At 39.2% G+C, this 26403-nt stretch overlaps 1 protein-coding gene across 2 annotated transcripts in view; it reads right to left on the reverse strand.

Moving 5' to 3' along the window:
* RGS7BP (regulator of G protein signaling 7 binding protein) overlaps positions 1–26403 on the reverse strand; it is an 85313-nt gene that overhangs the window by 25140 nt on the left and 33770 nt on the right. For both annotated transcript variants that reach the window (XM_006742000.3, XM_081826816.1), the window contains exon 3: positions 1622–1752. In XM_006742000.3, coding sequence (XP_006742063.1) covers positions 1622–1752 — 131 coding nt within the window. The remainder of the gene's footprint in view (positions 1–1621; positions 1753–26403) is intronic.

Raw genomic sequence — 26403 nt, forward strand, 5'->3', positions numbered from 1 at the left:
ATGTGTGTGTGTGTGTGTGTGTGTGTGTGTGTGTGTGACAGAGATTGAGAGCAGACAGGGTAAGTGAAGACATTGGGCCAAGGACAACTTGTTGGAATGGCATCAGTGTATGTGAATATTCAATTTTCTGATCAGGCATCAGGAGTGTGTAGAAGCTCATCTCTCCAAACATGTTCACTTGCAGTAATAACAGAAGTCAAGAAGGAAACTGTTGAAAGTTCTGCCATTAGAAGGAAAAAGGAAAAAGAAATACTCATGTTTCCAGAAAATGTTCTCCTCACTCTGGAGCAGTGTAGCATAATCCTATTTTTAGTTCTGCCTTGTGCATATATCCATGAATACACAAGATTTGATGTTTTACAAGTACTTTGTCATGCCATTTACTTCCCCCCCAAATTCCACGCTCATATGATTTCAAATCTCTACGTTAACTGCTTCTTCCCTTGCAAGGTCCTGCTTTTTCCTTTCCTACTTGAACTTTATCTTCATAACCTAGCTCCACCCTTTCTATAAGATTTTCCCTGAATATTATAGGGCTTACTCTCTCAGGATTTAAATCACAGACAAGGATTACCTTCTACACATCATCCTATTCTTCTGAGCTCAAGCGACAAGTATTTGCATTCAGGAGCTTCCCAATAATTTACTATGCAATAAATGAGTAAAGAAAATATAGCTTGAATCCTCCACTAACAGAAACTTTTGGTTTCCTCCCCAGCATCTGTTCTAGTCCACCTGCTCCCATCATGTAATGGGCACTGGTTGGGTAGGGAGGACTCCTCCCTTAGCTCCAAGAATGGCCTTTGATTGCCTAAATCAATCGGTATAATTCCATCCCTCTGGCTAGAGTGACTGGTTCAAGTATAGACCCAAGATCTAACCTGGTCCAATCAGAATGAAGCTCAGGACATTTTCTAGTCTCCGGTGGGGAGAAATTCTCTTTATGGACCTTTTAGTATGCAGATATGATGACTGGAACTGTGAGAATCAGTTTGCTAATGTGGGGGAAAGCCAACACCCAGGAGAAGGCAGAGTATCATTCAGCGGGTGAGGTAAAAGACTGACAAAACCACGCTAAAGTCCCTGCCATCTCTGGACGGTTCAGCCATTTGAGCCAATATGTTCCTTTATAGTTTAAGTCAAGGAATGAGACTTTTCTGTTGCTCCTATGCCTCCCTGTTGTTGGTTGAGTTCCCCCTATTTTTAAATCTTTGAGACATAATATGTAATTTGTCTTCTTGCAGCCAAATTCAGTTAGGGAAAGAGCAGCGGTCTTGGATGGCATTTACCCCCAGTAAGATTGTTATATATATATATATATTTATATATAAATATATATATATATATATTTTTTCGCTCTGTGCTGATTGTAACCAAAGCCATGTTCACAAGTGGTAAAATAATACATTTGAGAACAGTTTCTCCCACAGTTTCTGTTCAAGATGATTGGTGTTCTTCACACTTAGTACTGGTATAGACTTCTTTTATTAATTTGTATCAAATATTTCCTGAACATTTACATCCATTCCAATTGTGTGTAGGCAGGGTGCTTAGAGGCCTTTGGAAAAGGTAAGCTTTTGTTTAACATCAGTGTTTATGGTGGTATGCTAAAGGCAGATACCTTTTCGGTGAAACTGAAGAGACCCCAGCAGACATATGGATTTGAGCATCTCTGTTGTGTACATTTCCAAGCAGCACTGCAGCTGGATATAAAGCCGACAGATTTCTGGGTGGATCTCACCATCTTCCGGGCTGCAACAGAACGAAGGCGAAAAGCCGTGAGCATTTCTCAAGATTTCACTCCTCAGCCATTTGTCTCAGCTCCGAGGAGGGGGGTGGGGCATGGGGGGCGCGGAATGCTCAATAAAGATTCCTTTAAGCCTTGACTCTAAAATATAGGACTTCCTGCTTTCATAGCAGTGACCGATGTCACAGTTCTTACATAAGCGTCTTCCTAACAGCTCTTAATTTTTTTTCTCCCTTCAGCAGCAGATTTCTGCTGGGAGCTTAAAATCATAAATGTTTTAAGTAATTGAAAGTATCAGACATTTTCCTTTTACGTGTTGAAACAAATTTCCAAAATACATGTAAGTCATAAGACTCTCCTAGCATGCAAGAAGAGATTAAAAACTCTTATTTTTAGAGAATCTAAGGAAGAGCTATTCAGTTACCAATTATGAGAGCTTTTTAATATTAAGGCCCTGGAATAATATGATTAGAGAGCCAAGATATCAGTTATTTTGATCAAGGTCTTTTGTCTCAGTCTGAAGGATATTCCTTTATTGTTTGCTATGGTTAATTTATAAAAGGCCAACAGATTTTAATGAAAACATAAAAATTTTATGAAGAAGAAAAGTAATATAATTCTAATAAGTATGCTTAACAATCTAAAGCTAATTAATTACTGAACTTATGCTCTAAAATTTATTCGGAAGTCCTTGAGCCTTTCTCTATTGACTATGGTAAAATGTGTAAGTGGGGGGCACCTGGGTGGCTCAGTCAGTTAAGCGTCTACCTTCAGCTCAGGTCATGATCTGGGGGTCCTGGGATTGAGCCTTGCGTTGGGCTCCCTGCTCAGTGGGGAGTCTGCTTCTCCCTGTCCTCTACCTCCTCCTCCTCCCCCCCCACGCTCGTGCTTTTTCTGTCTCTCTCAAATAAATAAATAAAATCTTTAAAAAAATGTATAAATGGGAATATGATAAAACATGGAGCGATCACTTTTATTTTTATTAAGGGAATAGTTAGTTGTCATTAAAACTCTTTATATGCCACTAAAATAGCATGTGTTGAATAAAGCAAACTACATAAAGGGGATAAAATTTAGAGATACATTAGAAATGGAAGTGGCCTACAAGTGAGCTCTGTCACATGTCCTAATGTGTCATCTTCACTTCTATCCCCGTTCATTTAGAATGCAATGAAATCTGATTAAATAATGCAGCATTTGGATTTGATTCCTTTATAAAGTGGTCGCTGGCAAAATGTGAGGGCAATTATCAGAAAAGAATGATGACTTGATTTTTATTTAAGCTCTGGACTCAGAGTATAAAGAATTTGCATTTACACAGCACTTTACAATGATAATCAATCTTCATTTTCCATATTTATTTAGTAAATGAACCAGAGTTTATCTAACTATCTGGCTGATGTAACAGGAAAATGCACCATTTTTTGCCTCAGTAGTATCGATGCCTGCAAAGTTACTGTCTTTCCTGTGTCAGAACAAAGTGCCTCAAAAGAGCTTAGTGCAAAATCTGGCTTTCTCTGTTAGTTTCTCGTTTGTGTCTCATGGGTCCAGCCCTAGGCGAATGTTGGAAACAAGTGTCTCTTTTACCGAAGTCCCAGATTTTCTTTCAGAGCTTCCTCCCACAGGTGCCTTCACCCTCCAGCTGCCCTCCTGCTCCCTGGGGTTCTTCCCCGCCCCCTGCACCGCACAGACTCAATGTCTCATTACTTCATCTCATCTTCAGCCTTTCTTTTTTTTTTTTTTTAAAGATTTTATTTATTTAACAGAGAGAGAGAGACAGTGAGAGAGGGAACACAAGCAGGGGGAGTGGGAGAAGGAGAAGCAGGCTTCCCACAGAGCATGGAGCCCGATGCGGGGCTCGATCCCAGGACCCTGGGATCATGACCTGAGCTGAAGGCAGACGCTTAACGACTGAGCCACCCAGGCGCCCCTCATCTGCAGCCTTTCTAATGTCTCTGACTTTGTTCCATCCCTTCATGGTTCTGTTAGACGCTGGAGGGATAGTGGGCATTAATGGTTCATATAATAAAAAGTGATGTTCGTATATTTCCTGCTAATATGTTGCTTTTGATAGGAAAATCTGAAGATAAGTGTCTCATCCCTACGGCAGGCTAGAGGAAAAATATTTTAAGGCAGGCAGGTTTTTCCTGTGCTGCTACATCATCCCAAAATAGTTGCCTGTTTTCACCTGTGTATAACATTGGCCCTGGTGGCACATAGACACATTAAAAAAAAAGAAACCTATGATAAATCTGTGGTATATATTGCACATTTGATGTGTGGGACAATTAGTCACTGTCATATCATTTCAAGCCGTGGAATGTTCTTATTTTCAGAAGTACAAAATATCTGCCTAGTGGTTAGTTCCCAAAATATGCAAACTCATATATAGGTGACATTTTATGTAATTTCAACAAATGATTACCATATTAACATATCATAAGAACCAGTATATTTTTTTATCTTACAGCCAGGCAGTGAGCGATAAAGCTGTGTATTTAGTGCTCCCGAAAAAGGCAAGTCAGGACAGAGATTAAAATGTGTAATTCATAACATTCCCTCAGGTGCCATCTCCCTAACGCCTCTGTAACCAGGGGGATTCTCGAAACCGTGGAAGCGTTTTGCCCTTCCTAGATGTTACGGGAAGGAACTGAATAGGTGCCACCAGAACTATAATCTGCCCGACAAAAATTAATCAACACTAAGTTTGCATTATAAATCTGCCGGTTCACAAATTCTTACATATCCTTGCAGAGTATCCTTTAAACTGAAGTACGAAGAAAGAAGTTCGTTAAAGAGCAGTGGCAAAGTTAACATACCATTCATGTGAGTGTTTCATGAGCTGCCTTGACCAAGTTCCATTAGCTTTAAGACTTGTACAATTTGTTTCTCCCACTTCAGAGCTCTAAGCAGCATTACTGCTGCTGATCACTAAACGTTCCTTAAAAGACAGAATGTCCGATGACTTATAATATGTCTAATACTATAAGCAGTGGACTGAGATACATTTTTGATAAGCATTAAGATCATGCAGGTTATTTTCATAACGAATAAGCAATAAAGTTAGAGCAGGGAGAATGCGGCAAAAGCCAAGAAAACAGCAGTGTAAAAGCTTGAAAACTTTCTAAGGATCAATTAGAAGGCCTGAGGAGGAATTTGCATTAAGAAAGAATTAGGCCTATGACTTCCTCCGGCACCTGGAAGCAATTGAACCGGGAGATGACTTTACCACGTATTGCTTAAGCTTCGTCTAAATGGATTCACTCTTATTAATAACAAGTTTAGGTCTAAGAGAGTCACCGCTGTGGTGGTGCCCCATTTAATTCAGTCAAAGGCATTTTACAGGTTAGTGACTAGGTTGTGCTTAGTTACTTATTTTTCTATTGAGCATAAGTCAAGAGCTCACCTGATCATTTTGATGAATTTGAAAGTCTTAGTATTAATGAAAAACATCCGAAAGATTAACTTCAATGACATTCAGTGACTTGGAGCTCAGGTTGAAGCCAAAATCATTTAAATTAACTGTCAAATAATGAATCTTTCAATCAACTCCTGAAGGAGGAGAATCAAGATTTAATGTCTTAATCACAATATAAATCACAATATTGCCCAAGATGTCCCTTGGTAATGCAAGTCTGGATATACTTGGTGGATATTCTTGTTTGGTAAATCAAAAAGTAAAATGCTAAACACCCACCAGAATGGCTAAAATTAAAAAGCCTGAAAACGCCAAATGTTGCTGATGATATGGAGCAACAGAGACTCTGATACATTGTTGATGGGAGTTAAAACAGTGCAACTGCCTTGAAGAGGGTTCGGAAAGTTTCTTATGACAATAAACATATACCTACTTATGACCTGGCAATTCCATTTCTAGGTATTTAACAAGAGCAATGAAAACATATTCACAGAAAGATCTCTGTAAGACTGTTCTTAGTTTTATTTAGAATACCTAAAAACTGCAAATAGCCCAGGTGTCCGATTAGAGGAAAGTGGATAAAGAAACTAGTATATTCTTACAGTAGAGTAATGCTCAACATTTAAAAGGAGTAAACTCTTGATACACAAAACAACATGAATGAATCTCAAACACATGATCTTGAGTGAGAAAATCCTTACACCAAAGAGTAAATACTGTAGGACCCCATTTATATACAGTTCTAGAAGAGATGAAGTCAGTGATAAAGATTAAAATAGCAGTGAGGAGGGAATCTGGGAAGGGGCATGAGGAGAACAAAATTTCTGGGGTGGGGATAATATTCCATATCTAGATGGAAGTTTGAGTTACATGGGTGTATACATTTGGCAAAACTTATTGGATGGTACACTTAAGATTTGTATATTTGATTATATGCAAATTCTACTTTAAAAAATAAGAACCATCAGCAAATACTGAATTCTAATTAATGATATGCAAGCCAAAGTACTTAGGGGTAAACTTTACCGATATCTGCAACTTCAGAAAAATAATATGGGTTGCTGGTTGGATAAAGGAATGGACAGACAGGGTGATATGCGGTAAAGTAAGTATAATAGAATGTTAATTGTAGAATCTAGGTGATGGGTATTTACTTGATGTCCAAGGATTTATAGTCCCCCAAATAATTACATGCCATAAATTGAACAAATCAACCAAGAAGCTTTATGACTAGTAATGTCAAGTTCCAGAGAGGACACACTAGGGATTTTGGTTAGGAAATGCTCTGGCCCTGCATCTGTCCGGTCTTTGGTCGAGGTTGCCAGATTTTGGTGTTCTATGCAGCTGCTACCAGCATTTTAAAAACCAGCAAAATGCTTGTTGTTTTGAAAGTCTGTGCCCAGTGTCATGGTTTGTATATTCAGTTGAAGGCAGCAAGACATAAAAACAGGAGAGTGGGTCTGGAGTCAGAAAACTCAGCTCTAAATATAGACTGCTGCTTAGAACTGTGATCCTAGGAAAACCATGTTAACTTCTCTGAGACTCAGTTTCCTCAGCTGTGAAATAGGGGTAACGGCTATTCACGATTGATGTACCTCAAGGGGCTTGCAAGGATCAAGTGAGATCATGTGTGGGAAAATAAGTAAGAACTGGGAAGGACTGTTCGAAGTTGGCTGCCATCCATCTCAACACCTCAAAGTTGTGTTTACTTAGCTTTATGCTGGAGCGAAGTCTTTGGTTTTAAAAATGATCTGTTATTCTATAACATTCTTTATTTGCTCACAGTTCCCAAATATGGACTTTGCTTAAATAAACATGCCGTTAGGCTGAGAAAAAAAGGCGTGACCCCATTGACAATCCCCTCAGCATTTCACAGACTTGGGTGATGACAGATGAACACTTGGGGTTCGTCAGCTCCTGGAGACGGAAACCAGGACTCGTGCTTGCAGCAGATAGATCCCAGTTTCTCTTTTCAGAATCACTTCTGTTGCCAGCGATGAGGCGAAATGGCAAGGAAAGACTCAGGGAGCCAAACGGCATGAGGGAAGGGAATGATATCCTTTGCTTTATTTTTCAGGGCAAACCGCTAGAGAGGATGGGGATTAACTGACTTAGCCTAGGATAGCGAGCTCTAGGATGTCTCTGAGTGCCTCCAGTAGTTTCCTCTCAGATGGATTCCGCTTAACGACAGTGTAGCCTGGGTCTGGGTCACATGCAGTGACAGATGCAGAGGCCTGCCTTCCTGTATTTTCTGTGAAAGAGACTTCTCAGGGTGGCTTTCATAGCATAAGTGATCAGTGGATACTTAGAGGACAGAGAAGGCACAAATGTGTGTGTGTGTGTGCCCCAGTTATTATTTTAGGTTTCAAATTCTTAAGTATAATTACAAGGCTAGCCAAGTTCATAAACACAGATTAGGGGCTGAGAACCTACTAAATGACTACACTCTTTTACACCAAAATAAGCACTGCAATAAAAAAAGGAGCCCAGTTAGGGGCGCCTGGGTGGCTCAGTTGGTTCCACCTCTGACTTTGACTTAGGTCATGATCTCAGGGTCCTGGGATCAAGCCCCGGGTCAGGCTCTGTGCTCAGCGGGGCATCTACTTGTCTCTCTCCTTCTCCTTCCGCCCCCCATCACCTCCCACCCACCCCCGTTCATGCTCTCTCTCTCTGATAAATAAAATCTCTCTCTCTAAAAAAAAAAAAAAAAAAAAAGAGGAGCCTAGTTAATCAGAAGAACAGAAACAAGGCATTTTTCAGGGTATCTATGTATATTACAGTTGACTTTTCCTCTTGTCTCCATTTTTCTCAGAAACTTTCTTCAGTGAGTTTTCATGAAACTTGTGTTTTCGGTGGCAGTCTCTTCCATGATCTTCATAGAGAGTCCTAGCAAGTTTGGTTCCCCTGGGAGCCTTTGAAGAAGACATTGCAGAAACTCCCCTCCCTTGCCAGTGTGTCATCCCATAGGAACACAGGGCTCCGGGATTTCCTCGCCACTGAACCAGAGCTGGGATCAAATTCTGCCCTGAAGCTGTTCGGGTTCAGTCGGAAATGAAACTTGACTTTTAACAGCCAAGTGAAATCTGAAATGCACCTAAATTATCTGTGGGTGGTTTCTTCAGGTACCTTTATGCAAAGCCTCAGGAGGCAGAGAGAACCTTTTCTGATTTAGGGCCATGTTCTGGTCTTCATCTGCCTGTGGCTTTTGGTTTGCCCTCAGGCAGGACCTTTGACATTTCCCCATGAGCCAGAAGGGAAAGTGGATAAATAATGGGTAACATTACTGAACACCTTATTCATTTTTTTTTTCCATTTGAAGAGTAAAAACTGTATTTAAACACTTAAAGAAATCAGTAGCCATCAGTTTCCTGACATTATGATACTTATAATGAAGACTAAAAATATGACTATTGAATTAAAATCATCTTTTATTTATTTTAAATGTCACCGTTTAAGGCATTCCTGGGGAGGGTTGGGAAGAGGTGGTGACTTTTGTGGTGATTGTGAAGGGACTTTCTGGGCATTTCTTGGGGCATTAGAGGTTGAAGGAGTTAACAGGCTGCACATTATGACTTCCTTTGCTTGATACTCGAGACTCATGTTTATCGATCAGGGGAAAGCTAACATTTACAAAGCAATATTTCTTCAGTCTCCAAAATGAAATATCTTTCTTATCCTGTCTTGGCCTGCTTCCCTGCCCTTTATCCTTTCTTGGAACTTCCATTTTTCCTCTCTGAGTCTCTCAATGTTTTTCTCTTGATAGTCTCTGGTTAAGAGTCATATGGGGCCTGCAAACAGCTCTTTAGGTCCTTGTCTCCCAGGTCTTGTGATTCTTACAGGCTTGCAGAGAGAGGCGTGTGGCTGATAGAGTGCGAGTCCTGGATTCTTGAATCTCTGCTGGGGTGAGAATCAGCAGGGGGTTACGTGCTTCCAACAAAGCCCTAGCCCCCTGACTTTAGCCAGGACCAGTTTAATTTTAAATATATATACGTACATACGTGTATATATATTTATATTTAAATTAAATAAGCATATGTATGTTTTCACATTATAACTGGAAAATATTTTTTGCATCGAAAATCAAGATTTTCATCCTCTAATGCTTACTGTTTTCACCTGATACCAATAATCTTCAAAGGTCAATTATCATTCAATTATCATGTGTTGCACTGGAAAGAATTCAGCTCATTACTTTTCATTATATTCAAAGTCTGGGTCATTAATTGCAGCTTGCAGTTAATTCCTGCTTTTATCCCCTGGAATTGTAGGGCTCAGTATATTAAACTGTTGGTTTATCTAAATGGCATTCAACCCTTCATTCTTAATCATGTCATTAATTTAGGGGATGTCATACTTCCCTTTAGCTAAAACTACGGGCTTCATTGAGCTAGCCAAAATGATAATACAGTTTTAAGACAACTTCAGATAACTCGGCTGACCAAATTTAACTCATTCAGTTTATCCAAAAGCGAGTTTTTGATAACTCATCTCATTTAACTGTAACAACACAAAGTGATCAATATTTGATCAACACTTGAATAAGTAATGATGATGTATCAGTTGTATAGTTAGAGAATAACGGTCACATTCATTGTTGTCAGTGCCAAAAGCCTCCTCCTACACGTGAGAAGCTATTTAGGCTGATGGTCTGAAGGGTGACAAAAGACGACAAGAGTCCAAAATACGGCTCACACAGGCCTGAAATTATTTTTTTTTAGCTTCATAAAAGGATTAAACTAGGCTCTTTGGGGAGGATTCAGGACTAGGGTAGAAAGTTGGCATCTATGGCATCTGTTTTTCATATTATAACAACGGCAGATACATAGAGCTTCTGCTACGTGCTAGAACTTCAGTTTAGCCCTCTGGTTCATTCTTTCATTTACGTGAAGGATTTTGAGAAGCGTTAAAACTTCTTTAGCATTTCGCAGTTTACTTTTTCAGCCTCAGACTCCTACCCAACATTGGAGGTCCTTTAAATATTAAATCTAATAAGATCCTGTGGGGTTATTCTTTCTGTTGGCATGTAATGATAATTTGTGTTTTTTACATGGCTCTCAAAAGATGACACTTCATGCCAGTATGGCCGTGTGCATTTCTAGATGGATGTAACAGCTACTTGCTACAAAAAAAAAGGCAAAAGCTTCATGCAAACCAGTGTCTGTATACATGGAAAATATCATATTCCACCATTTTTCCACTGGAAAGTTTATCTTATTTATCTCTAGAACTTCCAACATTTAACAGATTGTCTGATACATAGCAGGTTCTCAATTAAAGAGTTCCCCACAGTGGCTTTAAACAATAGGGCCTCTAGGGTGGAAGGAGTCAGAAACCTGGGGTTACACTGCTGGTTAGAGATCAGTTCCTTAACAGTTTCTTTTCTTGCAGCCCCCACCCCCCTTTTTTCTTTAAGCTATTCTATAAAAGTAACACGTATTAGTAGACATTTTATGCAGGTAAGAAAAAAGAGGAAAAGATGACTTAAACCAATGCCAGAGGTATCCATTATTATTGTTTTGGTCTATTTCCTTCCAGACTGATACCCTGAGGGGCAAGAAGTTTTATCCATTATTTCTGGTTCCCAAACCCCTAGCATAGCGCCTGGTTCATTGAAGGCTCTCAATCCCTGTTTTTTGAAATGAATCAAACTGAACGTTCACGGCTGACCCTGTACCTGAGTCCATGTGACAGATCTAGCGGTCTCAGAGGGGCAAGGCTAGTGACTTCAGAGTGTTCTAGTCAGTGAAGGAAAAGCAGGGGTAACGTGAGTGCAGGAGCAAGGGGTCCACTTTACGGCAGTAATCCACATTTTCTCAAAGAAGGAAAAGAGATGAACATAAAGGCCCCTTTCCATCCTCCACATGAAGCCGTAAGTGGTTTGGGGTTTATATCTCAATTTCATGACTTATAACTGTGACCTTGGGCAAATTTCTCAAATTCTTGCTGCCTGAAATACCGAGTTAGGATGGTAATACCTACTTCATACAGTACTGAAAATATTTAAGTCAAGCCATATATGGGAATTATGTGATTATAACAAGCACAAATGAACAGAAGTGTTTCAGGGAAGCAATTCTGCACTTTATGCCTTGACATCCTTACACCTTTGTCACAGGCCTTCTTCTTCCTTATTAATTCAAATCATATTTATTGATTTCCCATTATTCACAAAGGGCAAATCTGGGGAAAAAGAGGAAGGTGTTACTTTTCCTGGAGTCCTTTTTTTCAGAGTTCATGGAAACTTCCATTCTTATCCTCTGGTGTTTTTCTTTGATAACATAAAGTCTCCTCTGAGACAAATTAATTTTTCTAAACCGTGATAGAAAACTTGCAGTCTTTTATTCCTTCCTTGATGTGGTATCATTTTACTGCCATCAAATTTTCAACTAAATGGCTCCCGCGTGGAGATCTACGTATACTTTTCCCCTTCTCTTTTAATGATGAAGTATAATGTACCATTAGGTGAAACGGAATGAAAGGACTCTGCACCTCGGCCGGTAGTTACAGCTCAAGAGCAAAAATAGCTCTTCTGGGCAGACAGACATATGGGCAGGAGGAGATAGTGATTAACGAATGTTTAGGTCAGTCTCTCCAATAAAGGTGTTACTTTTGATTTTCAAAATAGCATAGATTATGTAAGATCATTGGCCTGAGCTAGGAAAAAAAAAGGGGGGGTGCTTGTGAGCTTCACTGACAAAGGACCTGAGGGTAGGAATATGATTTACTCCTTTTTGGCATTTGATTCAGCGTTAGCAACATACAACATAGCTCACCTTTCCTGGGGGTTGATTATGTGCCAGATACCATGCTAAGCTCTTACATCTCATTTAATTCTCACAGTGAGTCTATGGAGTGCTTAGTATCCTTATTCTTAATTTACAGAGTGAAGGAAATGAGGCTTAAGAGAGGTTATGGGACTTCCTCAAGGTCACACAAATAGTAAGTGCGTTGATAAGGCTCAAACCTGGATTTATGCTTTTAGCTGGTGTGTACGAGAACTCAGTGCTTGGGAACTGAACTATATTTATGTGTTTGTTCATTCATGCCATGCACAGTTTTGGAGAGCATACTTTATGCACATATTATGCTAAGAAGGAACTAATCATTTTTTTCTTTTTCTTTGTTGAGCTTGTAAATTATTGTGGCTTAAAAGTCAGCCCTACTCCTAGTTCCTCCACTTTTCCATTTATAATAAGTGCACAGTGGTATTTTCTGGGTAGCTCAGGAATATGTAAGACAAAGGGAGCATAAGTGTGTAACACGGGAGGCCCGCTGGGCCAGTGCAAGCTGGTATTTGTGGGGGAGTAAGGAATGAGAACAGAGTGCCTCCCCAGACTCCAGGGATTCCTCCATCTAAGCAGAGCAATGGGAGTGGGAAAAGGACATGGCACAGAATCCTCTTTCTAGCTCTTTGTACCCTTTTCTCATGCACATATGATGAATGCACCGAGGGGGACGTGGGAAGGGGCCATTGATGGTGTTCATGGGCCATCACTGGTTTCTCCTTAGTTCAAGAACAGGCAAAAAGAGTCCAGGATACAACACAGAGGCCTCTTTTTCTTACTTTACTGGAAATGTGAGAGTTCTCTGCACAACAGGAGAAATAAGCACTATAAATTACGTGCAAACCATTTTAGAACTAAGGAGAAAAATATTAACACAAATATAAGACATTATTGGTGGCTAATAGCTCAGTTGGATTTAAAGCATAAGTGTTTTTAAATGTTATACAAGTAGCCTTCGGACTTTGTATATCATGCATCCCTGTCAATAACAAAATTAAACATGAACTCTTAGTATACAATATGTATTTGTTGATAAATTATACATATATAGGGTAATACATATTTTGTATCTAAAAGTGCACAAAAATAGAAATTAGAAATGGAGACTATGAAATTGAAAGTTGCAGTATCTTCTTTCAGATCATCTTGCACATGTCACTTTGAAGCTCACAGGCTTCAGTAGGAGGCTCCCAAACTTTAGTGAGCATTAGAATCACCCGGAAGGCTTGTTAAGCCACAGAACGCTGAGTACTGTCCCTAGAGTTTCCAGTTCAGTGGGTCTGGTATGGGACCTGATTATTTGGTTTCTAATAAGTTCCCAGCTGATTCAGGAACCACACTTTGTGAAGCAATGGGGTAGCTTATTACAGCCATCCCCTTTAGGGAAGGCATCCAGCATCCAAAGGAAAGAAGTAATAATGTTAGTATGCCAGTGGTTAAGGCTGATATTTAAAGCAGACGACCCTATGGAGTGCCCCCAAATCATGACACACAGCTGCAGATCCAACTCTGTTACACAAAAGAGTAGCTTCAGGAAACATCCTGGTACATTTGAGGCCCATGGAGAGAAAAATGTTTTCAGATAACATTCAGCATCCACATTAGGGAAATGTTAGTAAGTAGATCCAAACCCACACCTGAGCTCAAACTTAAGCAGATGGAAGACCATAGGAGGTTCTAGAACTGCAGTGATAGGGCCTCCCGCATCACAAGCACCCCTGGGAAGTCAAGCCTTGCTTGGCACGTTCTTCTGAGAGGCCTCCTGAAGGGTGTGCATTCAAGTTGCAAATCCTATTTCGCTCATGCTCCAGGTTTTACTGGGCCAGGTTTTATCCTCATTTTAAAAACGTCTTGTTTTATAAATTTTACTTCAGTGTGGCCTTCTTTCATTTCCTGTCCCATAACTCATGCCGTAACACCCTTAGAATGAAGTGACATCTGACTGCAAAGCAAAGGGAAATGCGGCAACACCCACTTTACAAATTAGTGTATGAGTTCACAAAGAGCCCGACGTGGTGAGGCCACTGGAAGGTGGCACTGATCCAGGAAGGGCAGGAACGATAAACTCAGAGGCTCTCTGCCCCCTGCTCTGAACAAGCCACTTAAAGGGGTGCTCATTTGGAAGCAAGTGGGAAAGGCAGAGAATGTACAAAGGCACATTCCAGCTCACACTACTAAAATGCTGGAGCTTCCTAGCATAAACAGACAAAAACTGCTTGGAGAATGCAAGGCTGCAGCATCACCTAAGGGCCTGTGGTCTCCGTGAGCAGGTAGTAAGACAGCCCCTGTCTGTCTTTGGTAGGGGTAAAAATCCTGCTTGTTCTCTCCAGACCTGTGTACAGAGCTCTTGTACCAGGGATGGGAAACACCATTCAGCGGAGCGTTAACAGGGAAATTGGAAAAGTTGATCCAGATAGGAAATGAAAGAATAATCGAAAAGGGCCTGGTTGACGATAAAACAGAGGGAAAGGACCAACAGAGGACAAATCTGCGTGGGTACGTGTGGGAACTTCACTGCATTTCACTAGCGTGGAAGGTCCCACGTGCTGGAAGCCAGTGTTGCCATGAAACATGCTAGGGAACACGGCCCATTTTTCCCAAGGATTTAGGTTGGGCGGGAATTAATTTCTGTTCAATTTTTACACTACCGTTTCTCTTCGTCTTGTTTTTGTTTTTAAACTGTGCTGTTCCACTTCTTTAAAGAATGTCATCTCTTTTCTAAGCTGACTACTTAGACAAGTGTGTGCTTAAGTTAATTTCCACATCATGAATATGTGAAATCTCCAAGCAATATACACGAATTCATTTCCTTCTACTTGAATTATGAAAGGCAGTTTCCTTTGCAATTTAAACATGTACTCTAATTAAAGATACAGATCTTGAAATGTTGTTTTTCTCTCACTGCTCAATCCTCGCTTTTACACACAGACACACCACACACACACACACACACACACAGAGACACAGATTTTTTTTTAGGTCAAGCACACAGTGTTCTACCAGAAAGGAATAATGTGAAATAAAAATAATAGCACGGATAAAGAAAAATAATCACTCTGTCTACATGGAGCCAAGAGGAAGACTTAAAAAACAAAGAATAAGAATTTGGCCTTTTTTTTTTTTAAAACTTGTCACTACATCATAAACATTTTCCCATTTTAAATAATTGCAACAGGGTAATGTGAAGAAAACAAACAAACAAACAAGAAACTTCCTGAAGAGGAAATATGAAAGGCTAATAAATACATGAAAAAATACTTGACCTAATTAGTAATCAGGAAAATGCAAATTTAAATCAGTGAGAACTATCATTTCATACCTATTAGATCAGAAAAATAAGTCTGAAAGTACCAAGTGTTTAAGAGGAGTGTCCTCCATCCAGTTCAATAGAATAGAGATATTCTGTGCTGAACAGTCTGAGAGGCATTCATTTCATTTTTTTTTTTTTAAAGATTTTATTTATTTATTTGAGACAGAGAGAATGAGAGAGAGAGAGAGAGCACATGAGAGGGGGGAGGGTCAGAGGGAGAAGCAGGCTCCCTGCCGAGCAGAGAGCCTGATGCGGGACTTGATCCAGGGACTCCAGGATCATGACCTGAGCCGAAGGCAGTCACTTAACCAACTGAGCCACCCAGGCGCCCGAGGCATTCATTTCATGTGGATTCAAAATAGGCTAGTGGGACTAAGGAACTGAATTTTTTACTTTAATTATGTAAGTATAAATTTCTATGCCTCTAGCAATATCTAAGTATACCAGGATTACCACAGAATTACCAGAGCTGACTGTAATCATTTTTTGACATTTTGCTAATTTATAGTATGTGCAACTCTATATTTTGTTTTAACATGTTTTTTTCAACTATTAACAGAGTTGAATATTTTCTCTCATGTTTGCTTATTCCAGCTCTCTGTCCATACCCTTTACTTATTTTCTAACAAAGAAGTCCTAGGTAGTATTTTCTTTTTCTTTTTTCTGGCACTGGTTCCTACCACTTTTATACACTCCTTAATTTCTTTTCAGTTTGTATCCTCTAAAACTTCAGTGCAATTTTTCTCATTGCATTTTTCAGTAAGCATTAAAATATTTCTGCATTTTTACTTCCAGCTTCTTGTATGAAGGTTAAAACAGCTTTAGTTAAGACCAGCCGGTTTAACTAGATAAAAACTAAACTACTGTTGGGATGTCTGGATGGTTCAGTCGGTTAAGCATCTGCTTTCGGCTCAGGTCATGATCCTGGGGTCCTGGGATCGAGCCCCCAGCTCAGTGGGGAGTTTGCTTCTCCCTCTCCCTCTGCTGCTCCCCCTGCTTGTGCTCTCTCCCTCCTTCCCTCTCTCTCTCAAGTAAATAAATAAAATCTTTTAAAAAAAAGATTTTAAACTGAGATTTTAAGCCTACACTACTATTAAAAGAAATATGCCACACTGGATTGCATTGAGGAGCACAGACAAATATGTTTGTGTAACATACGGAGAGCTCATCCAGTTCAAAAGGAAGCAGTCGACTGAGACGTGTAGCAAGGGTTCTTGCGCATTTACTGCGTGCTTGTTACCGGCTACTATTTTATTCCATTGGCCACCTGGCTTCAGTTTCTGTTGTGGAGAAAACTGCTTCCACTTGAATTGCAGTTCTTCTGTAGGTAATGTCTTTTCTTTCTGGTTGCTTTTAAGATCTTCAGCCCCCCTCCCTCCCAGTGTCCTGTGGTATCCTTTCTCTATTTTCTCTTTCAGAAACTCTGATTAGAAACATGTTGGACCTTTGCATTTCTAGTTTTCATGTCTTAACCCCCTTCTTCTATTTCCTGCATCTTTACCTTTCACTGTTGAATTCTTGGCATTTTCCTCATATCCACCTTCCAGTTTACTCTTTCTGCCTGTGTATAATCTAGCCGTTTGGTTTTATTTTTAATGATTTATATGTTTTTCCTTTCTAGAATTTTTTTGAGTTCTTCTCCAGGTGTGCTTGGTCTTTTTACATACTTTCTTTGGTCCCATGTTTTCAAGTCTTCTTCTGTGTCTTTAAAGATTGAAGACACACTTCCTCTAAGTCCTTATCAGGTAATGCTGTTAACTAAGGCTCTTGGAGAGTTAAATCCTCTTGTCTATTTTGCAGATCTCACCGTTGCAAGATTCTTTCCTTGTGTGTTTTACCATTTAAGCTTGTGATCTCCTATTCAGCAGGACTTTCTCTGTAGATACCTGAGATGGGTTGCTTTTGGACTCCAGGGCAGTGTAAAGCATGGTTATAATTTCTTAGGAGGCTGAGTCAAGCAAGTGCTCTCTTGGTGCTGGTTGTACATTTTCCCTGGACTCCCTTTTCACTAAACATGTAGCCCTTTGAGAGTCTTGGTTTGTATCAGAATCTCAACCAGAAAAGGTTTGAGGAGCATTTCTTCACATATGGATCCATTACAAAGGTGTGGGGGGCAACTGGGAGTCACAGCAACTTGAAGCTGACCATGTGGTGCTGTCACTACTGGGTAGGCACTGAGGAATGAGAGGAGAAAGAGGTTCCTGGGACCGCAGGGGAGAGAGTTATATAAAGCAGGCCTCCATGGGGCCTGGGGTTATGGGACAAAGCCACTTCAAAGGGACTGCATAGGGAGGGAAACAGGAGAATAAATACCCTGACTTTACTCTTCTCCTTCTTTCCCAACTTCTTCCTCATTGGCTAAGGCCAGCTGCAAGCCAGAGGAGAAGGGAGCCCCATGATACAGGGTGGAGATGGGCGAAAAGTGGATCTGGAGGGGCAGAGAACAGACAGCCAGTGCTTGACTTTATGTGGGTATCTCACTTCTAATTCCTGTCCCCACATGACCTTCCCACAGCCAGCTCCTCTGTAAGGGAGCCAGCAAATGCCCTCAGGGAAGCCATTGGACCAGTCCATGCTGTCTACCACCCCACTTTTTATTCCTTCTTCATTTTTGAACTTACAGATTTCTCTTTCCTACAAGCTCAGTTATACATTTAAAAGCGTGTTGCTTGTCATATTTTATACAAGGTAGTTGCGTTGGGGCCCTAGAGTCACCTAACTGTACTACCAGAAAGAAAAGAGACAAATTACCCTGCCCAGTCTTACACAGACTCTCTGATGTAGATATCCTTACACATGTTAATGATGGGTTACTTTCTCCTGGGGCACAGAACGAGTAAGCTGGGACTCGAATACCGCCTCCAGAGTCCAGGCTCTTTATGATACATTACACACTGTATGCAGCCATGCTGTGTGCCTGCCGTTTTGGAAAAAAAAAGAAAGAAAGAAGGAGGAAGGAAGGGAGAGAGGGAGGGAGGGAGGAAACCTAGCAAATTCAAGCAATATGAGGTCAGCTGTGAAATTAACTGTGAAGCTCCAAAAAGAAAAGACAAGATAAATAGGCTGAAACACAAGAACACCAGAGATGTTTAATAAAAGGACTAGCATTAAAGTATTACAGCTCGCAGGTGTGAATCTGACATTGCTTCTTCCACAGAAGCCATTGTTAATGTAGGAAAAAAGGCAAATCTTGATCATTTATTTTCCTTTGGATCATACAAGACCATGAAGTAAATAATCCTGATTTCAGATTATCTGAGCATTTACAGCTGTACCATGACCATGTTGTTGCAAAACAGAATCAAAGGCCTCCAAATAGATGAAATGGTCAACACACTCCATGGAAAGAAGAAAGGAACATTGAAAAGTCCAGAAAACCCTGATTTAAATTCAGAACCAGGTGTTGGGAGCAAAAAGAAGAAATTCTATTTCCATGGGCGCCTGGGTGGCTCAGTCGGTTAAGCAACTGCCTTCGGCTCAGGTCATGATCCTGGAGTCCCGGGATCGAGTCCCGCATCGGGCTCCCTGCTCAGCGAGGAGCCTGCTTCTCCCTCTGACCCTCCCCCCTCTCATGTACTCTCTCTCATTCTCGCTCTCTCAAAAAAAAAAAAAAAAAAATTCTATTTCCAGATTATGTTGAATCAGGTCAAATAATTGCTTCACATGTAGAAGAAATTAAAAATGAATTTATGTTAGGTGTATTGGATCATTTTTATTCCAAAACTTTTGTTTTACAAAAACAAAGAAAAAAATTCTGCTTTGTAGAGAAATCAGTGCAAAGAAAAGGGGAAAAAAGATACGCAGTAACATATCCTACTGGAAAGGCTAAATAATCAAGAAAATGTGAGATGTAGCAAATATAGTATAAAAACTAGACAATTTTGGAAAGGTACATAAAAAATATTACTGATTTTAGAAGAAATAATCAGAATTAATAGAAAGTAAGAAGTTAAAAAAGAAAAAAAATAAGAATTTTTCTTAATGTGTACATTTTAAAATATCATTTTAGGAACTGTTATTTAGTGGGTAAACTTCTCTAGACTTTAATTAGACCACATTATCAACATTTTGTGATCACCAAGAGGCATATTTTATTGAATGTTGGGGAAATTTGTTTTAGAATATATGTTGAAAATAAGAAAACTGAATTCTGTAGATAAAAGATAAAGAGATGCTTTAATTTTTCAAAAATATTTGAAAAAGGCACATACCCAGATTCCAATTAACAAGGAAGGGTCAAGTTTGTAAGGTATCAGACATGGAGTTGGGTACTGTCCCATAGTAAACTTAATGTAAGGATGTCAGGTTAACAAATATATTTTAAAAAGAAACTACATTTGGGGTGCCTGGGTTGCTCAGTTGGTTAAACTTCTGACTTTATTTCAGCTCAGGTCATAATCTCAGGATGGTGAGATCAAGCCCTGAGTGGGGCTCCCCGCTGAACGTGGAGCCTGATTAAGATTCTCTCCCTCTCCCTCTGCCCCTCCTCCTACCCTTCCACCCCCACACCCCACTTGTGCACTCTCTCTCTGTCTCTGTCTCTGTCTCTCTAAAAACAAAACAAAACAAAAAAATAAAAAGAAACTGCATTTGAACCAGGTGATACCTAATTGGAAGAATTGAAAAACTGTCTTAAAATTTGAAAAGTAAAGGATTTTAGATTAACAGTAAAGACCAGTAAACAGTATACTAATATGTAATGGACAATTAATTCAATATTAATAACTGCTTAACACATAATGAAAGGAAATAAAGATGCAATATTTCAAAAAGTACAGAAAAAACATTCTGTATTATAATGACTTAAAAAAAGATCAGGGGGTTTCCTGGGTGGCTCTGTCGGTTAAGCAACCGACTCGCGGGCGCCTGGGTGGCTCAGTTGGTTAAGCGACTGCCTTCGGCTCAGGTCATGATCCTGGAGTCCCGGGATCGAGTCCCGCATCGGGCTCCCTGCTTGGCAGGGAGTCTGCTTCTCCCTCTGACCCTCCTCCCTCTCATGCTCTCTGTCTCTCATTCTCTCTGTCTCAAATAAATAAATAAAATCTTAAAAAAAAAAAAAAAAGCAACGGACTCTTGGTTTCGGTACAGGTCTGATTTCAGGGTTGTGAGATTGAGCCCCATGATGGCTCCATGCTCAGTGTGGAGTCTGCTTGGGTTTCTCTCTCCCTCTCCCTCTGTCCTTCCCCTGCTACCACCCCCTCCCCTGCCCTGCGTGTGCACGCTCTCTCTCTCTCTCAAATAAATAAATAAAAAGAAGATCGGGAGTTGCATGAAAAAAATCCCTTTGTTCTTACTAACCAAGTGCTGATCTGCTATACTTTTTCTGAATACTTCATGTCTAAAAATGAATTGAAGCACATTCTATGGTTCTGATATAGGCTGACTTCCCATAAAAATCCTTGAGACACAAGTGTGTTTCTGTAGAGAGTAATCTTTTTCTATTTTAATAACTGTGTTGGCAGAAGGGGGCACATTCTTGAACGAGGGTGACACATAAATAGAAAGCCCAATACAGAGACTAGCTGGTAATGACTGGGGTTTCAACACAATAAAATATCAGCTCCGTGAGCACTCAGTTTGGGAAATTGCTATGATTTTATTCTGGCATAGTGGCTTTAGAAAATACTAATTTATGGGTTTAGACCATTTCATTTCTAATCTACCTAAAAATGCATCTGTTTTACAAAATGAGGACTGTTCTATATTGTGGACTGAATGTATCCCCCTCAAAATTGGTATGTTGAAGCCTTAAGCCCCAGTGTGATGGTGTTTGAAGATGTGCCCTTTGGGGAGTGAGTCAAATTAGATGAGGCCATGAGGGCAGTGCGTTGGTCTGATATTAATGCCCTTAAATGAAAAGCCAGCAAAGAGCTTGTTCTCTCTTTCTCTCTGCCATGTAATGACATAGTGAGAAGGGAGCCATATGCTGGCCAGGGAGAGGGCCCTCACCAGAACCCGACCATTCTGGTACTTTGATCTTGGACTTCCAGCATCCAGAACTGTGAGAAGATCAATTTTTTGTTTCCACACCCTGTCTATGATATCTTGTTACTGCAGCCAGAGCGAACTATGTTGCAAATGGCAAGATTTAGTGTTTTGTTTTTGATGGCTGCATAATATTCCATTGTATATATGTATACCACATCTTCTTTATCCATTCATCTGTTGATGGACATCTTGGCTCTTGCCATAGTTTGGCTATCGTGGACATTGCTGCTATAAACATTGGGGTGCACATACCCCTTCAGATCCCTACATTTGTATCTTTGGGGTAAATATCCAGTAGTGCAATTGCTAGGACATAGGGTAGCTCTATTTTCAACTTTTTGAGGACATATCAGATAAAGGTCTAGTATCCAAAACCTATAAAGAACTTACTAAACTCAACACCCAGAGAACAAATGATCCAATCAAGAAATGGGCAGAAGACGCGAACAGACATTTTTCCAAGGAAGACATCCAAATGGCCAACAGACACATGAAAAAGTGCTCAACATCACTCGGCATCAGGGAAATCCAAATCAATACCTCAGTGCGAACTAAGAGTTCTATTAAAAAGGGAGGGCTCTTTTTTTCAAAAATGTGATAACAAGATTAAAAAAATAAATAAATCTTTAGAAATACCCCAGACTAATAGAAGCTAAAGAGTCATAACACCTAAATGCAATACCTGACCTAAAGTAAAGCCTGTACTGGAAATTTGAGGAAAAATTGCTATAAACAACAGTTATTAAGGTCAACTGACAAATATGAAATATAGATTACATCATTATTATTTCAATGTACATTTATGATGTTGCTAACTGTCCTAGGGTTATAGAAGACAATATCCCTATTCTTAGGAAATATCCACTGAAATATTTAGGTGTCAAGAGCCATGATAATAGTCGGCTTACCCTTTAATGATTCAGAAAATAGTCATATATTTAGTGATACATATATATAGCAAATGATAAAGCAAATGGGGTGAAATATTCACAATAAGTGAATAAAATATTTACGACAGGCATGCAGATATGGCACAATCTTTATTTCTGCAACTTTTTTGTAAGTCTGAAATTATTTCTAAAGAAAAAAATTAGCAAAAATTTTATTTTGAGATTCACTTAAAAAGGAATATTTAGGTTTGATTCGGGGAGGTTTTCAGTTAATGGTGTCAATCCCCGAGAAAATAAATCAGGTAGAGTTGGCTTTGTTAGCATGATGTCCTTCAGGGACAGGTGTTTAAAAAATGACTCTTGAGGGTCTATGGAAAAAGTTAGGAGACCTGGCTCCCCACTCACTACCTTTCCCCACTGACTGAGGGGAAAGATCCAGCTCATCACTGTGACCTTCTCTTTGCTTAATTATAAAAGCAAGAGATCAGACTTAGTTCAAATGCCATCTTGGGGTTTTGTGTGGGTAAAATGTGGGAAAGTACTTCATATTTCCAGATACCGATTTAAATCAGACAAAAATAAAGCAGGGGCTCCAATCAAGTTGGTTCTGAACACTTTTCTTTGTGGCAAAAGGAAGTGGAAAAAAAAATCTTCTCAAAAGACTGGCAAAGCTCCAAATAGATTGCTTTCTTTTAAAGGTAACATTTTCTCCCCCTTAATAAGGAATGAATACATGCTCATCATAGAATCTTTGGCAAGTCACTTTAGAATAAAGAAGGCAAAAAAGTTACCCATAATTCCTAGTAATAATTGACTTTCCTTGTGTTTTTCAGCTGTTTTCTTAGGTAAATGTATAATATATAAACCCCACAAGTTTAGAATGAGTGGGATCATGTCATAAACAGTATTTTGTAACCTGCTTTTAGAATAATACTACATTGTGAATATTTCCATGATAGTACACCTACAGAACTCCATTTTATGGAAAATTTATTCATGTGTACTTGCAAAATGCAGGATTATTTCCTTAGGATAAATTACTACAATTGAGGGCGCCTGGGTGGCTCAGTTGGTTAAGCGACTGCCTTCGGCTCAGGTCATGATCCTGGAGTCCCTGGATCGAGTCCCGCATCGGGCTCCCTGCTCGGTGGGGAGTCTGCTTCTCCCTCTGACCCTCCTCCCTCTCATGCTCTCTGTCTCAAATAAATAAATAAAATCTTTAAAAAAAAAAAAAAATTACTACAATTGGGATTTCTCATTCAAGGTCGGAGGATTTTTAATAAGCTTTATTGAGGTATAATTGACAAAAATTGTATATATTTAAGGTGTCCAATATGATGTTTTGATATATGTATATATTTGTGAAATGAAGCTAATTAACATATCCATTACCTCATATAGTTACCATTTGTGTGTGTGTGTGTGTGTGATGGGAAGATCTACTCTCTTGGCAAATTTCAAGTATATAATACAGTATTATTAACTGTAGTCACCATGCTGTACATGAGCTCTTCTGAACTTATTCATCCTGCATGCAACTTCACACCCTTTGACAACATCTCCCCATTTCCCCGACCTCAACCCCTGGCAACCACCATTCTATTCTCTCCTTTCATGAATTTGACTTTTTTTTTTTTTTTTAAGATTTTATTTATTTATCTGACAGAGAGAGACAGGAGAGAGGGAACACAAGTAGGGGGAGTGAGAGAGGGAGAAGCAAGCTTCCCGCTGAGCAGGGAGCCCGATGTGGGGCTCGATCCCAGGACCCTGGGATCATGACCTGAGCCGAAGATAGCCGCTTAACCGACTGAGCCACCCAGGTGCCCCATGAATTTGACTTTTTTAGATTCCACATGTAAATGAGATCATGTGAGTATTTGTCTTTCTGTGTGAGGTTTATTTTACTTAGCATAATGTCCTCTAGGTTCATCCATGTTGTTGCAAATGACATGATTTTCTTCTTTTTTAAGCTGAATAATATTCTATTTTATATGTATACCATCTTTTCTTTATCCATTCACCCATCCAAAGACACTTTACTTGTTTCCCTATCTCAGCTATTATGAGTAATGCTGCAGTGAATGGACTGCAGATATCTCTCTGAGATCCTGATTTCATTTCTTTTGGATATGTACCCAGAAGTGGGCCTGCTGGATCATACAGTAGCTCTATTTTTAGTTTTTTGCGGAACCTCCATACTGTTTTCCATAATGAAGCACCTATTTACATTCACACCAACAGTGCAGAGGGTTTTCTTCCCCATATCCTCATCAACACTTGTTACTTTTTGTCTTTTTGTTAATAGGCATCCTAACAGGTATGAGGTAATACCTTATTGTGATTTGGATTTGCATTTCCCTGATGACTAATGATGTTGAGATATTTCTCAAAAGAAGATGTACAAATGGCCAATAGGTACATGAAAGGGAGGAATCAATTTCAGGCTTTTGATAAATGTTGCTAAGGAGTCACCCATCAAGTGTAGACTAATTTATGTCCTGTACCAGCCATTTCTGAGAATATATAGATTTCCTAACTTTTTTCAATCCTTAGCAATCTAATTTGCATTTCTTTGCTTACCAGCAAACTACGAAAAATTTCCATAAGCTTTCTGCTCCTTGTATTTCTTTTTTCATGATTTTGGATTTCACGTCCTTGGCTTATTTTACTCATGAAGTGTTTGTCTTCTACTAATGTGTAAAAGTTTTAAAGGCAAGTTATTAACTTCTTTCTGAAACACTTGTTGAAATATTTTTCTTTGTATGTTTTCCCTTCAGTTGCTAAATAAATAGCTACAGAAATTAATTGATAAATACATTAGATATGTAATCAGTTAATAGAGAAAACATGTTTAATACTGTCTGTTTTCAAATTTTCTCAATAGTTGCTAAATATCTTTTTAAATTTTTCAAACCCAAAATCAATGAAGGTTCACACAAGGTGTCAAGTCTCTTTCATCTCTTCTTAATCTATGACAGTACCTTACCGTTTTTTCCCCATGACATTGGCTTTTCTTTTTGAAGAGCCTGGGTCAGTTGTCCAGTAAGATGGTTTGCATTGTGAATTTATGTTTCTATGTGGTGTTATTGTATTTGCATATGCAAATTTAAAATTTTTATATACTCAAATGTACCTAACATTTTATTTATGATCACTGGGTTGGGTTCATTTTTATTTTTTTAAAGATTTTATTTATTTATTTGACAGAGAGAAAGAGATAGCGAGAGCAGGAACACAAGCAGGGGGAGTGGGAGAGGAAGAACAGTTTCCTGCAGAGCAGAGAGCCCGATGCAGGGCTTGATCCCAGGACCCTGGGATCATGATCTGAGCCTAAGGCAGAGGCTTAACAACTGAGCCACCCAGGCGCCTTGGGTTCATTTTGAGAAAGGCCCTTCCCAAACTTAATTATGTAAATGTGTGTGTATCTTTATTATTTGCAGTACTTTTATTGCTTTGGATTTTAAACCTAAATCTGTTACCCATCCTATTATGGTGAATGTGCGAACTGATTTTGTAACAGATTTACCATGATACATGTAAGAATTAAATAAATTATTAGCTGATGGTGTTGACAACCAATTTTGATTGTAATATTAACATGAATAAATATTTATTTAATGCAACAATCAATTATAGAGATAACATTATTTGAGTGTCCTATATTTGCTTTCTTTGTCAAGTTTCGGATATTGCATCAAACAGAAACTGCATCAAAGAGAGGGAAACTGTGAGTCAAATACAAAATAATCAGTATTTAATTGTAAGTGAGTAGTTTATTCTATTTCATTATTTTCCCCCAAAAGACTCACTTGCTTTTTTCAAAATAGTAGTTTATAATTCTGATCGTAGTGAATGATGATTTCAAATATAGTTCATTAAAATGAAAATGAGAAGAGGAAACCAAACCATTATCTCCAGACTCATTGCTTATACAGAATGCAAATTGGAATAGATATATCAATGAAGAATTTCCATCACCATGTAAGTTACTTGATTCTTACTAGTATATTGGATGAGAATACTTCCTACATCTTCATATTTCATGGTGAGACTCTTTCTGACAGGATTTTCCTGATCATTATGTTAAATTTAGCTAACTTTAAAGGAGAATTACATTATCTTTCTATGATGAAACATCTTGAATTTGTTTACATGTTTTTAATATTAGATTTAGATTACTGAAGGTCAATTGCCAATGGTGGGAAGTGCTTAAGGAGGAAAACTTTGAAATTTGTATTTGGGCCAACTGAGAGGCTGTGGTTTAT

Source organism: Leptonychotes weddellii, chromosome 7 (genome assembly GCF_054177405.1).
Source record: "Leptonychotes weddellii isolate Sample4059 chromosome 7, ASM5417740v2, whole genome shotgun sequence".
In the NCBI taxonomy this organism is placed as follows: Eukaryota; Metazoa; Chordata; class Mammalia; order Carnivora; family Phocidae; genus Leptonychotes; species Leptonychotes weddellii.